General features: G+C 36.4%; 1 protein-coding gene across 2 annotated transcripts in view; it reads left to right on the top strand.

Moving 5' to 3' along the window:
• The first annotated feature begins 7,965 nt into the window (after positions 1 to 7,965).
• The window catches only part of sntg1 (syntrophin, gamma 1), a 43,056-nt gene continuing 37,056 nt past the window's right edge, over positions 7,966 to 13,965 (top strand). For both annotated transcript variants that reach the window (XM_088014345.1, XM_088014344.1), the window contains exon 1: positions 7,966 to 7,992. In XM_088014345.1, coding sequence (XP_087870471.1) covers positions 7,966 to 7,992 — 27 coding nt within the window. The remainder of the gene's footprint in view (positions 7,993 to 13,965) is intronic.

The raw sequence follows: 13,965 nt of genomic DNA, 5'->3' as shown, positions 1-13,965 counted from the left end.
AGTGCCACAAAAACTGTATCTACACGGTCTGATGTGTCCTCTCTTCTGCTAATGCATCATTTATTTTAAAAAAATGGCTAGCAATCAGGTTAGAGGACACCTAAAGAGGCAATTTCCCTATTGTTTATCATCGGGTATATCTGGTGTTTATCTGTTTCTACTCTAATATTTTGTCCTTTAATAGTGTGTGAAATTATATAAACCAGCACCCACCTGTTATCTAGAGGTTCCCTGCAGCCAATGGACATACATCATAGTCAGCAAGGTCAAGATTTCAGTCTATAAATGTGTCCATCATTAATTTACCTCTCTGTCTATCATTCATGCACATTTGGCATAGAGAGCACCGCTCGCTGTGCCCGGAGCTGCAGGTATTGACTTACGAGGTAATGAAAGTCTTATTTTTTTTGACAAATGCGGGAAAAGAATTGAAAGCGTGATGAAACACTCAGAACATTTCTCAGTAATCGATCTTGAACATAATCTGAACGAGGATGAGGAGGGTGTGGGGGGTTAAGGAGTTGCACCTCTTGGCGGCTCACAAAACGGCCCCTGATGAATACAAGATGTTCTTACGCAAATATTTCAGACTACAGCCTCCTGGTATGAGCCTGCTCGCTGCTGGAGAAAAAGTCAGAGGGACATTTTGGCCTTATTAATATGTCAGGGGAAGAGGAAGCATCACACATCATTTTATACGCAGATGTTTCCACTAAAACCCCACGAAGCTGGACTGATTGCTTTTGCCGAGCGACATTTTTGCTCATTGCTGTGTTAATAGAAATAAATAAGAGTATTATCCTTTTTATCTTTTATTTGATTTCCTCTGCAGTTGAGATATTATTACTTAATGTCTGAACAGTGTAAAACTGGAGTCCAAACCTTTGTTGGTGCACACAAACTTTTCCAATACAGCTTGTTTCGATTGTGAACGTTTTTTGTTTGGAACAAAGGATTGAATGAATATTTCTAAAGGACATTTGGGAAACCAAATTATGAAGGGAAAATAATATATAACATCATTAACTGACCAGTTATTTTGTCTCAAGAAGAATATCCCCAGAGCATAACGCTGCAGTGCGTTGAGTGTGATGTGCAGTTTTAGTTTTCCACTTCATTTTTATTGAATGCCGTAGCCATCAAGAATGAATTGCAGATGATTAAAATTATGGAGCAGTTTATGGAATTAGTGTCAAAAATGTTGTGATCTTATAACTTGAAATGTGTTTTTCGTGTGATAATCAGAGCCGCTTTTTCAAAACACAGTTTCACTTTTTATTTAGAAGTGAGCGACAATAAGAGGCTGTACAAGCAACAGCGTGTGACATAACATGTTAGAGGCTTTAGACTGTTCTTCCTTCACTTCATTTAATTACTTTCACGCAGTAAAGGATTTCTGCAGCTCTCTGTTGGATGGTTATAAAAAGTTTGCTTTATTGCCATAATGAGACCAAACCAAACTGGTCAAACGTTGCCCCTGTAGACTTGCTGCAGTGAAGATATTTTCTTCTACAAAATATAAAGATCTTCTAAATCAAAAGAACAATGCTTCCAATTCCCCTTTAAAAGAAAAGAAAACTGGATTATTGACTTGTATTTGTTCTGGGTAATTTGATTGATGGTCTCTATTAAAACCAAGCAGACAGGAGGACAGAAGAAGGCTCTTTGCAATCTTTTCAGAAAATAACATTTGCTCTATAGAAGCATCAGATCCAGGTCATTTCACACATGTAAGAGTAAAGCTGATAACTTGTCAGTGGGTTTTAGAAAGGTAGCAGTGTCAGTGGTCACGGTTTCATTGTGTTGTCAAGGGGAAAACACGATGATACATGTGCAACAGAAACATTTATCAGTCTTAATTATGCCAGTGAAACTTTTGACAAGTAGCTTAAGGATTTTTAAAACATAAAAATTCTTAGTTAATAATATATATTACATATTATTGCAATCAAACCTGCTCATCCCAGTTTTATTTCTTACAACTATAATACTTATTTGTGGAAACTTTGCTTTATAGACGTAATAGTTTTATTCACAAGGGAAAATGAAGGGATTAAAACATCAGCTTCACTTTTTTATAATCCTTGAGATTCGTCTTTGATTGTTAGAAATATTTCTCCACATGGAGAAATACAGAGTATTGGTAAATCTCGAATACAATATGAAATGATAAAAATACTCTTAGTGATATGTTGAACATTACCACTATCACTAGTTAAAATAGAGGATTTGTTTGTGTTTAGAGAGGACTATGCATGAGAGAAAAAAAAGTACCTGAAACGTAGTTTCTTCAACATGATAAATTGTTTTTGTTTGGTTCCTTGTGTAAAATTAGGTCCTGTTTCTTATTCCTGTTTTTACAAAAAAAACATTCATTTCATTTGACAGAAAGGCTATATTAAGCTCTACCCTGCTCCAAGTAACCAGATGTAGGCTGCTGTGATTTAAGTTAGATCTATATGTATCTTACACCTGCTGGCTACCAGAAAACACACTGTTTTCTGCTGTCCCATAAATTGCATGCTGAGCATTAAAATGCTAGGCTGATCAACACCGTATAAATGTTGGAAAGATACAATTGTAGATATATTTTCTTTGCACCTTGGAGATTAATTAGTAGAAAGCAATCTTATGAGTTAAAACTCCAATCACTGATCACATTTTTAAACATTTTTACATGACATTGATTCATTTTGGAAAGAAATATTCTGTTTAAGATGGGATTTTTATCTTCAAAAGATACTATTAGCAGAAGAAATGTCATTTTCCATCAGGGACAGAAATGGGAAATGTTCTTTGTGGCGTGTTTTTGCTGTTGCTCATGATCTCTTGACGCTGTAATTTTTTTTAATAAAAGAAAAAAAAAAACATAATGCCTATCATCATCTCTCAGAAGAAAAAAAGTCTCAGGAACTTTCTGTTCTGGGTCAAATGACACGAGTGTAGAGGAGACTGAATAAAACCCATCGCAGTATTTGAAGAGTAAAACTGAATTTAGTGGAGTTCAATGAGGACAGCTGCTTCACCTACAAGCTTCAAGGGCCATTTGTCATCCTGCATGGCCCGCAGCTGTCCTCAGCTCTCAAAGATGGAGATGTCATGTTGCAATCGCCACATCATCCGAGCGATTTTGCTCTGTTCCTTCCTGCGTGCTTGCTTCCTTTTCTTGTCAGAAGGAAGAGCATTATTGGAAACACAGTGCTTAGCAAACTGATAGGACAGAAAATACCTGATGCCGTTATAAAAGGAGCAACGCTGACTCTGCTGAAATGACACAAAAGGTTCATAGTTTAATCTTTGGATTCTCAGAGGACAAAGGGAAGTGCTGCCGTCTTGCAGGTTGTACAGGAGGGCCTGTTAAGAGAAAGTGCTTTGCTTCTAGCTGCAGGCATGTCTTTCAGCTGACCATTTGTAGACATTCAATTTTACAGCATGTCTTAACATTTACTTGGGCTGCTGTCATGTCAATCACGCAGTTGTTTTATGAGTGCACTTGGAAAGAAACAAAAAAAAAAAAATCCTTCAACTGCAACAGATCGATGAAACAAATATTTCGTTTTACAGTGTCTTTGCAAAAGCCTTTAAACATTTACGCATTTGATGATGTTACAAATACAAAATTCGATTTTATCTTTTTCCAATTGCTCCATTGTATTTAGGTGTGAACTTTTACTGGGCCACTCTGAAGCATCGTTTTAAGCTTGGATGTAGACCACCCCATTGTATCTCTGGCTGTGTGTGTTTAGGGCTATCATCCTGTTGAAACACACACATCAACAAAGCATGATGCCACTGCCACCATGTTCCAGGGTGGGTCTGGTCTGATATGATAGATTTACTGTCAGTTTTCTGTCCTACAAGTCTTTCATGCAGTATGTATCCCAAAAAGTTTTAAACTAAAATGATCACACCATCTTTTTGCTCAGCCTTTCTCTCACCCACTCCCACATTTCTAGTGACCATTATCTTGGGAGGTTTTCAGTGGCATATAAGAGTAAATGGGACTGAATATAGATGTAGAGCATTATTTGTGTAAAAATTTGGAAACCATGCAACATTATTATCACACTTCACGGATAAGTGTTATTTTGTGTTGGTCTACCATAAAAATTCCCAAAGACATATTGTACTTTGAAGTTTGTGACTATATATAAAATGGGGAGGCTTCACTAGTATGAATACATTTGCAATGAGCAAATGTAAGGGAGTAAAATCTTAATTGTTTTTGTCATTTAGGTGTCTATAATATGCAATGTTATTTTAACAAAAAAAAAAGTAAAGTAGCATGTATTTTAATTTAAAAACTAAGACATGCAGATTTTTCCTGCAGATTTTTCTGCATTTTCATGAAAGGAAAGTAAATAAATTATATTATTTGTCTATATTGTTGGCAAAATAGATAAAACTTGACCTAATGAAGTGGTGTGTCATTGTATATATATCTTGGCCTAAAGTGCAAAATGTCCTCTATTTCTCTTCTGCTGTCACGATGCTCCCGACACGCTCTCTGTGCATTAGCATCTTCACCACTGTCATCTCAATTAGGTGTGAGCATCTTTTGCAGTGAGACTCCATTGGATTAGTCAAATATTTTATTGGGATGCGGAATATGAAGACTTGTCCTTCACAATCTTACAATGTCTCTTTATTTACATGTGGATAAATTATCCTTATATAGAAACTCTCATGCTATTTTATTTAAGAAGAAATCTGTCTGTTATTTTTCTATTGAGAAAACAGCACTCAACATACTTTAAAGATGGAGATGAAGGAATACTCCCTCCAGAGGATTTATGAGCATACTGTCCTTTAGGCAAGCACAAAAGGACACTGAATGACATATCTCATCTTCTCTATACAGAATATAACCCCATGCACTCTAGTAGATAATCATCTGCTGCAAATTCATATTTTTCTCTTTCCATCAGCTTGTTAAGACACACTGGTTAAGGTTGAAGGACTGAAAAAGCTCAGGGCTGTGTAAAAGAGATGCCTTAATGTATAGACTGATGTGCGTTGAGATGATCTTAAGCTGTTGTTATTGTTATGATTAAACTAAAAAGTTTGTCTGCTATACATTTGGTGTGATGCAAAAGCTTCAACAAATTGCCCTACGGGAGTAATAAAACGAAATTTATTTAAGTACTGTCACACTAAAAAATATAGGACATTGTATTGAAACTTCTCTGTCCAACATATCTAGATCTACCCCCATTCGTAACATGTTTAAGTTGTGAATTTTGTATGTGGTTAATAACAATAGTAAAATATAACAAGTCAACAAGTACAAAAAATATTGTTTTTTGTGTTTGTGTGTCAGGATCCTAAGATACATGTGGTAGTAAGAGATTTGATAGATCGCTTAGAGATTTACCATGATACAAGATTTGTAGTTCAGTAACAAAAATTCTGTACCCGATCCTAAAACTGATAGGTAGCTAATAAAGACAGACAAATATATGAGAGACATACTCATTCTTTCTCCTCAGTGTTAACACACAAGCTGCAGCAATCTGAACAAGCTAGTCCAGTGCTAAGAAGACCTGGGTTATCAAAATTGAAAGAATTGCTGTAGTTTGGAAGTAATGAAAGCATAACTTAACATTACTAAAATAATTGCATTTTGATAAAAACCTAATTTGAGAAATCTAATTTCTCAAAGTTAAAATCACTGTCAAATATCACATTCAAATCCTTGATATGCAATTTCACACAAGGCTTCAGAGTACCTTGATTCAACGTAAATGTTTTCCAAAGAGTCCTAGAACCAAAGAAAACAAACAAGCCGTTGTTAAAGAGAAACCAAGTTGCTATATTTTATTAAAAATAGATCCAAGAATGCACTGTTTCCCATAAACATGGCCAAATGGAAGCATGTTAGTAATACGGATGGGAGAACAGAGCCTCTGGGCATCCCATTTTATGCTATTTGAAATAAAAATATATCTGAACTTGTGTAAATACAGTTTTTACAATAATCATCCTTTATTTTCACTGTGAATCTCTAAGGAAGAGCTCATGATTGGAGCTACCTTATTGACATCAAAGCAAAGTGCTTTTTTGTCTTTGTTCATTTGAGGAAAATTGGAAGCTCAGTTAAGTCTAGATGAGGATATCTACGACTTTGCAAACATATTTAAAGCATTTTTCTAATTATTTGAATAGATTTGTTTCATAATATTTCATATTATAGTTGTCATATGTTCTCGACTTGTCATTGCACCAAACATTGCTCAAATTTGACAGAAATAGCTAAATGTACTGTGAAAAGAATACATAAAGAAAACATAAACTTCTTTTTCAAGTAATAGTGTCCTCAAAATAGTACAGCTAATTACCAAGAAGTTGTGTAAGTACAAATTATAGTAAAAAAATGTTTTAAACATGTATTTGAATAAAATGTACTTTATTTGTCTTTAGAAATCGCTTGTTTACACGAGTGATTTAGATGGGACAATGCTGTTAGTAGTAGCACTGCTGCTCAACACTAATATGGCATTGAGTAAACAATGGATACTAATGAGACAGGTTTTTCAAGGGTATGCTTTTGGAATTTCATAACTGTCATGAAAAATAAAATCATTTATGCTTGGTATTTGCAAAATCCAAGAAAATAGAAGAATGTGAGTTAATTGCATTTTTTTTTTTTTTTTTTTTTTTGCTCTCTTGCATGTTAATCTACAGGTTTGTGTGTGAAGTGTTTGAGCAGATCCTTCATCAGAATCATTCATATCTTGTGTTTGTGTCATTTCTATTTCCCAGTTTAAGCCCAGAACTGCCCCAGATTCTACATCCCGCACGCACATGCTGGCTTTACAATAACAACTCTCATCTCTGTATTGCTTGCAAATGTAAATGATATAGTTTCATTCAAAGTCAAAAGCATGCAATCAACAACATTCACTAATTCACCCCTTTTTTTCTCTCTCCAGATTTCACCTCTGTGGAAGAGCAGTATGTTATCTTAGCCCCATCCTCTCTGATACTGCAGCGCAGCCACAGTTCAGGGACCTTTAGAAGAGAATCCATCCTCCAAACAATAACCTCAATCTGCTCTCCAGCATTGGCTCTACTGGGAATAACGCTGCTTACACATACACACAGCCAGCCAGCCAGCCAGCCAGGAGAAGTGACAGTGTTGCTCTCCCGCCGCCCAAATCTGACAGCCATGATCCTGAGAGGCCCCCTGCTACGACTTAGATCAGGGATCAGCTCGCTGCTCGATGGCTAGACCTCAACACTCAAAGAGCTGGAGGCCTTTCTGATGAGGTAAGTCTCAGTCTCTCTCTGCTGCATTGGTTCTCCAACTTGAGTGCGAGCTGATTTTCTTTTTCCTGCACTTGTTTTCTGTATCCAAGTGACCGTCATGTCTCATTAAAACTGACGTGGTGCAGATTAAGCTTCTTCAAAACAGCCGTCAAAGTGACTTGATTATTAGAATAGAATATCATGAGTGCAAAACTGTAAAAGTATAGACCGTTTAGTATTAAGGATCTTAAGGTTTTTATTTGCTATATAATACAGCACATTCCACTGTGGCTTGGTTTTCTCATCTCTGCGACAAACCATCAGACACGGTAACACAGTTCATTTCTGGGAGGCTGGATTCAATATTGAAACATTTATTAGGATACCTTGGCTCTCACCTTTGCTAATAAATTATTCATTAATGCTTAATGGTCTCCAGTTTTCTGCAGAAAATTGCACCATTGGGGTTCCTTGTTCAGTCAAGTTTAGAAGAAGCACATTTAAATAGAAAAATCTCTTTCCCTCTTTTGTCTAAGCTCCATATGAGAAATAGTGGAGCATAATGGGTATGGGCAACCTGCTAACAATGCTGATTTAAACTCCGCCGTGTGGTTTTGCTGCATGACTCCATCCTATCATTAAGCATTTGTCCCTGCAGACCTAAATTAATTTTGCTTTTTTTCCTCCATTCCAGAATCTCTCACTGCATTGTAGCACATGGATTTCAAGACTTCAAATGAAGAGGTTGGTAGGATTTAATCAGTCTGACAATTGACCGTAATTAAAGAAAGTGGCCAAGCATTTTCAAGCATTGAAACACAACACTAAGCCTCCCAGCATGTTTAAAAAGCTAGAGAGTAGGACTTGCAGGAGAACATTTTTTTTTTCTCACGGTTTTGCCTCTTATTGTTAGCCTCTTAGAAGATGGTGAGGATGGATGTACAGAAGCCTCATCTTTATATCTGCTATTAATATGCAGTAGTGGTTAAAAAAAGATGTGCATCTTCTTTCAGTTAGAGGGTGTGTATATCTGAACACAATAAATAAAACATTTGTTACAATAAATGTTGTACCTATGTGCTGCTAATAACAAGCAATGGATGGTGAGGTTCTCTAAAGTAATTTCCAAGCAAGTTGAGGCCACTGAGAAGTATTGTAAATAAGTGAAAATACTGAAGATAGTTTACCATTCTCCTAGAAATGGAAGCGGAGTGAATCAACCTATAGACATTATGTAAAATGAACTTTTTTGACCTTTCCATCATGTTATAATGTTATTCCCTCAACTCCTCCAGATTAGTGTGAGTAGCAATTAGCAAACGCCTGGTGGAACTGCGAGTCTGCTGAGCTTACTTTACAAAGTTCTTCTCAGTCCAACAATCCTGAGAACTCAGGAGCTTCTTAAAGAGACAGAGGCCAAATTCAAGGCCTCAAATTACAAAGTCAAATTTCTTCTTACTTATGTTTGATATTTATAACAACTGAAGGTAACAGTTAATGGATTGTGCTATAAAATGGCACTGTGTGCTTAAAAAGTATATAATACCACCTTGTTCATGACAGTACAATTAGAAAAATATGAATCCAAAAATAATAGCAGGATGACTTAGGACAGATGAGACCTTATCTTGACACGCAGCTGTCCCCTAATTACAAAGCCAGTGTGATGTTAGGTTTAGTTATATGTGTATCTTTCCTCTAGCATACAAACCTCACTTAACTGAAGGAAGACTGGGAAGATGATTGGCCTAAAAATGTATTTTTTATTCTTGATACGTGAAACCCTAGCCTTAAAACAAGGATGAACTTCTATCTTATTATGACTCTACATCCTATGTGATCACAAAAGGACAGCTTTACATGCATTAGCTCGTACCTCACATTAGAATGCGCCTCCACATGAGTCTCAAGTGACCGTTTGCGATAAGCTCCGAGCTCCAGTTCCGCATGCCGATAAAGTAATATCACATATGAGGATCTGACTCACAGTCAGCGGGGGGCGGGGGGGCTCAATGCACGGCTCTACAAATGTTTTATTAAAAAAAAAAAAAAAAGAAGAAAATCGGGAATTGCTTTCAGAGCGAACCACATAACAGACTTTATTATAGACATAGACATTAATCTGACACATGTCAAATCTGTCTGCGTCATGTTAATAACTGTGTTTTGACAGAGGTTCTTGTAAGTCATGCTTGCTCTGATGGAGAAATGACGGATGTTGTGTTGGCAGCCTCTCTGTGTGTAAGCCCACCTCTGCTGACTAAAGAGAAAAATTAAAGCTTTTAAACTTCACATTCTTAATACTGGATCAGTAACTGTGTGAGAATATATATATATATATATATATATATATATATATATATATATATTAGGGCTGTTGTAAACGAATATTTTAGTAATCGAGTAATCTATCGATTATTCTTACGATTAATCGAGTAATCGGATAAAAAAAAAATTATAAAATGAAATATTGGTAAATCTGGCATAATACCGGTGTTACTATCAGATATCAATATCAGTTCAATTTTTCATATTTGAGCATCCCTAACAGTTGCTTTTTTGTAGTTTAGAAAACTAACCTGTAACAATAATAGCTCACTTTCTAAGTTAACCAGAAGAAAAGTTATAGAAAAATCTGAAATTATATTGAATTTAATAACAAAGAGGCAGGCTCACAAATATGCTTATAAAAATGTCTACAATCCAGCTTTTAGTTTATGTATTCATCTTCAGTGAGTTTAATAGATTAATTAAACTCACCTTGCCACCTAACCTGTCACGCTTTGGGTTTGAAAATACGGGAAATGCCGCCTGGAGTGGGAGGAGAGGGCGAATGAACGAACGTAAGATGGGGTGGAGGGGAGGAAATAGACCAGCGGACTGACGAACCGTTAGACCGGGGGACGAACACGGGGGGAAGCAATACGGGATATTTACGACACCTTCACTGGTCACACTCAGAAACTCGTCTACCAGCCATGTACGATGCGCTCCGCCACCCGTTTCTTCAGACCGGGATATGAAATTTATTGTGCGGTTCGTCGGTAAAGCTACATTTACACGGTAAGCATCAGCTACTCAGCCGCCCGCCCTGTTCAGTCAATCCGCTCACCTCAGCGCTCTTCCCGCTGTTCGCTTTCAACCAGCAGCCCCGGAGGAGAAATGCTGCCGTACTCCAGGCATTCCCCCAGTCATTTTAAGGATGCTTATTGGTTCCCCAAAAACGATAAAAAGTCGGGCATTATCATCAATCAATAAAATCCCCAAGGGCCAATCTTGAAGATTGGACTTTATGCTGCTGAGACTTATATACTTATATTAGCTTTTGTCAACAACTCAGAGGCGGAAGTGAGAGCTCCGCGCAACGCAAATTAAGTCCCGGCCGGAACACGGTGCGCTAACTAAAAAAACATAAATTAACGAAGCTTCGAGGCAGGTAAATTTTCCTCGAGGAATTTTAGTAATCGAGGTACTCGAATCATTCGAGGAATCGTTTCAGCCCTAATATATATATATATAAAAAAAGAGAAAAGCTAAGAAGAAGCCTCGACAGTTCTTTGCAGCTTCACTGCCTGCATTAGATGTGAGCAATGTTCAACAATGCTTTTCCTCCCGCTTTTTACGCTACACATTCCAATATAATATATCAAAGTACCCGTTTTAAAGACCCACAGTTTGTCTTGGCTTTAAACATTCAGGGATTATGGAGGAGCAGTCAGGATATACAGGACGGATTCATAGCTTAGGTAAGGGAATGCATCCACCGTCACTGCAATAAAAATGTCTGCAGCTATACATTCAGTATATTTTAAGGCTGCTTCAATGTCATTAGTCATTCCTTAACTATGCAGCATCTTGCAGAAGTATTTAGAGCTCCTAAACTTTTCTGTATTTTGTCATTCTACAATGCCAAACTTCAATGGGATTTATTCAGGATTTTATGTGATAGACCAACACAAACTGGTGAAACTGATAGAAAATGAGATCACTCCTAACATTGTATCTGTTTGTACAGTTCTGGTACCTCCTACTCCAATGCAAACAGCTGCTCTGTGAATGGCTTTAAAAGTTTTGACGAAAGCAATATTGTTAAAGGTGAGGAACTCTGCAGATAGAGAACTTATAAAATAATATGCCAAGTTACATAGAAACCCTACTGCATGTGCCGTGAAAACACATCACTGTGAACAAACCATCTGAGACTTGAACATTTACTCTTCTAGACTCTTTTCCTCCATTTCACTGAGGAGAGATATTTTGTAAAGGTCTGGGTCACCACTTCAATATCTAGATGTAAACAGCTGTTGTAGACATACCTGACAAGACTTGGAGGTGTCATGTCATGAAAATGCAGTTTTCTAAGTATTCTCTTAGAAATAAACACTACATTTTTGGATTTTTATTTTAAAAAAGACAACCTCCTGAAACCAGTTATGTGCTATTCTGTGTTGATCATAAATTACAATAAAATGCATTGACGTCTGGGATTGTAATGCAAAAGAACATGAACAAGTTCAAAGGGGGTGCTTTCTTGTGCAAAACGCCATAGTTGTAGTAAAGCATAGAGAGCTCTCTTACAAATTTAGCAATAATTTGTAATAATCAGCCCGGACTGCCAGCGAATGTTACCCAACTAATCTGATCTCAGTTAGCTTTCATCCGTCATCAGTCCACTTGTTAAATTGGGCTGTAAACTACAACCATGGGGCTTATCTCAAATGAGGCCAGTGGTACTTCCTTCATCATGAAGCACACATCATTATAGAACAAAAAAAAATAAAATACTTCCGTACTACTCTGAATCAGCATGACTTCATGCTCATTCTCACTCTTGGGGCCTCATTTAACTAACTTCTGGGTTGATGGAAAACTACTGATGTTTTTTTCCACTCTTTGATATTGAAATGCATTATCTCTAAACTGAACCGACACCTATATAACTTTCTTTTCTGCTGTTCATGTAGGTGTAACCGATCTCGCAACACACTGTACTTGGAGAACTTTAGAAACTGTGTAATTTGAATGATTGATTAAATTTGTATGCAGAGTTCATTGCCAGAAGAAACACACAGTTGCTCCACCTTCTTTTTATGTGCTGTTTACCCATCCTCTGTTGTACGGCCTGACACAAGTCCTGACACAAATTACCATTACCTCTTTTTTTGTGTCACTTTTTGTAACTTACAGAATCAACTCACAAATGTGTGAAGCACACATATGATTTTTGCAAACATGTGGAAATATTAAAATCACTTCTCATGTCATTATGCATTTATAACAAGAAGCTACAAAATATATCAATCTTCTTTAAATTCATGTTAAGACCTCTCCTTCAGTTGGCTTTCATTTTTGTTTGAAGAGCAAATGAAGAAATATTCAACATTAAAATATATCAAAATGTGATGAAAAGTACTTGAAATCATGCCCTTGAGAAATTGGGGAAAAAAAAAAAAACACAACCTCCAGCGAATGTCTGACACAAACCTTGACAGATACATGGTTATTCATAAACTATGCCAATATTTTAGTTGATCACTCCTTGAGAAAGTTTTTGGGCACAAAGTTATCTTTTTTGATCTATTTAAGGGTGCAATTTTTAATATTAATTTTTTTTTTTTAGATTTAGCTGGTGACATGAAAGTAAAAAAAAAATCCTCTTAAGTAAAAACCTCTTAAATTAGGTGCCAGAACAACAAAGCATGGAAGATGGTCTGACACTAGTCAGAAAATGAGCAAAAACTAAGCCAAAGTCAAAATAAAATGTAAAAATGCCTCCAGAAAGCCTAATGAAATATTTTTCACCACCATTTGAACAAGTTTTAGGAAAATCTACCTCTTCTCAAGAAAAGCATGAAGAAATGAAAGCTCACTTACAAACTCAGCAAAGTGCTCTAGGCATTTGTCTTAAAAGTAAATTAGAAATAACGTAAGCAAAAGAAACTTACAGCAGTCTCTAATTTAATTTAGATTTTTAATAGTTTAGTCTTCAACCTGTTTCTACAAAGTGCTAATACCACCAATTTTACCTTCACATTTTGTACAACCTCAAACTTTAATGTTCCTTTTTTTAAATTTTATGTCTTGTGTATATTATTTGAAGTGGAAGGAAATAATTTGTTTTTCATTATCTTTTCAAGTAAAAGCCCCCTTTACTTGAATATCCCTGAATAGGCCTGATGAAACAATATCAGCAAGACCAAATAATAGTTGTGTCAAAGATAAAGAGTGGGATACGTTTAAAACAGGGTTAAGTAAGCCAGGAGGCACAATGATAACTCCGAATCCGCTGCAGAGCTCCGAACAACTATTAACATCTCCTTTAATGATTTTGAGGTGAGGTTTGTAGTTGTGCTCTTATAAAAGGTGAAAAAGTTTGAAGGGTACAACTTTTGCAAGGTATTTTATTTACTTAATGAAGTTAAAAATAGGAAAAAGAAAGCAACTTTTAATTGCACCTTTCATATTTTCCTCCCTGTTAGTTCTTAACATTATGCTCCCTGTTTATAACAAGATGTCCTTGCTTCATTACTTATGTCATCAGTAAAATTTAATACGCTCTATCTCGGAGCAAAGATGATGATGCAGATTGGACTGTTAGGAGGGGAGTGATGGTGCACCTTAAAATAGGATGGAAGATAAAGCTAATTATTTGCAGTATAAGAGGCACAGCAGGTCAGACGACACTTAGTCAAGTGAGATGCTGCCTGACCTCAATAA

This window comes from Poecilia mexicana, unplaced genomic scaffold (genome assembly GCF_051168715.1).
Source record: "Poecilia mexicana isolate PSO_F unplaced genomic scaffold, ASM5116871v1 scaffold_17, whole genome shotgun sequence".
Classification (NCBI taxonomy): Eukaryota; Metazoa; Chordata; class Actinopteri; order Cyprinodontiformes; family Poeciliidae; genus Poecilia; species Poecilia mexicana.
Note: the sequence above shows the minus strand (reverse complement) of the source record. Positions and strands in the feature narration are given on the sequence as shown.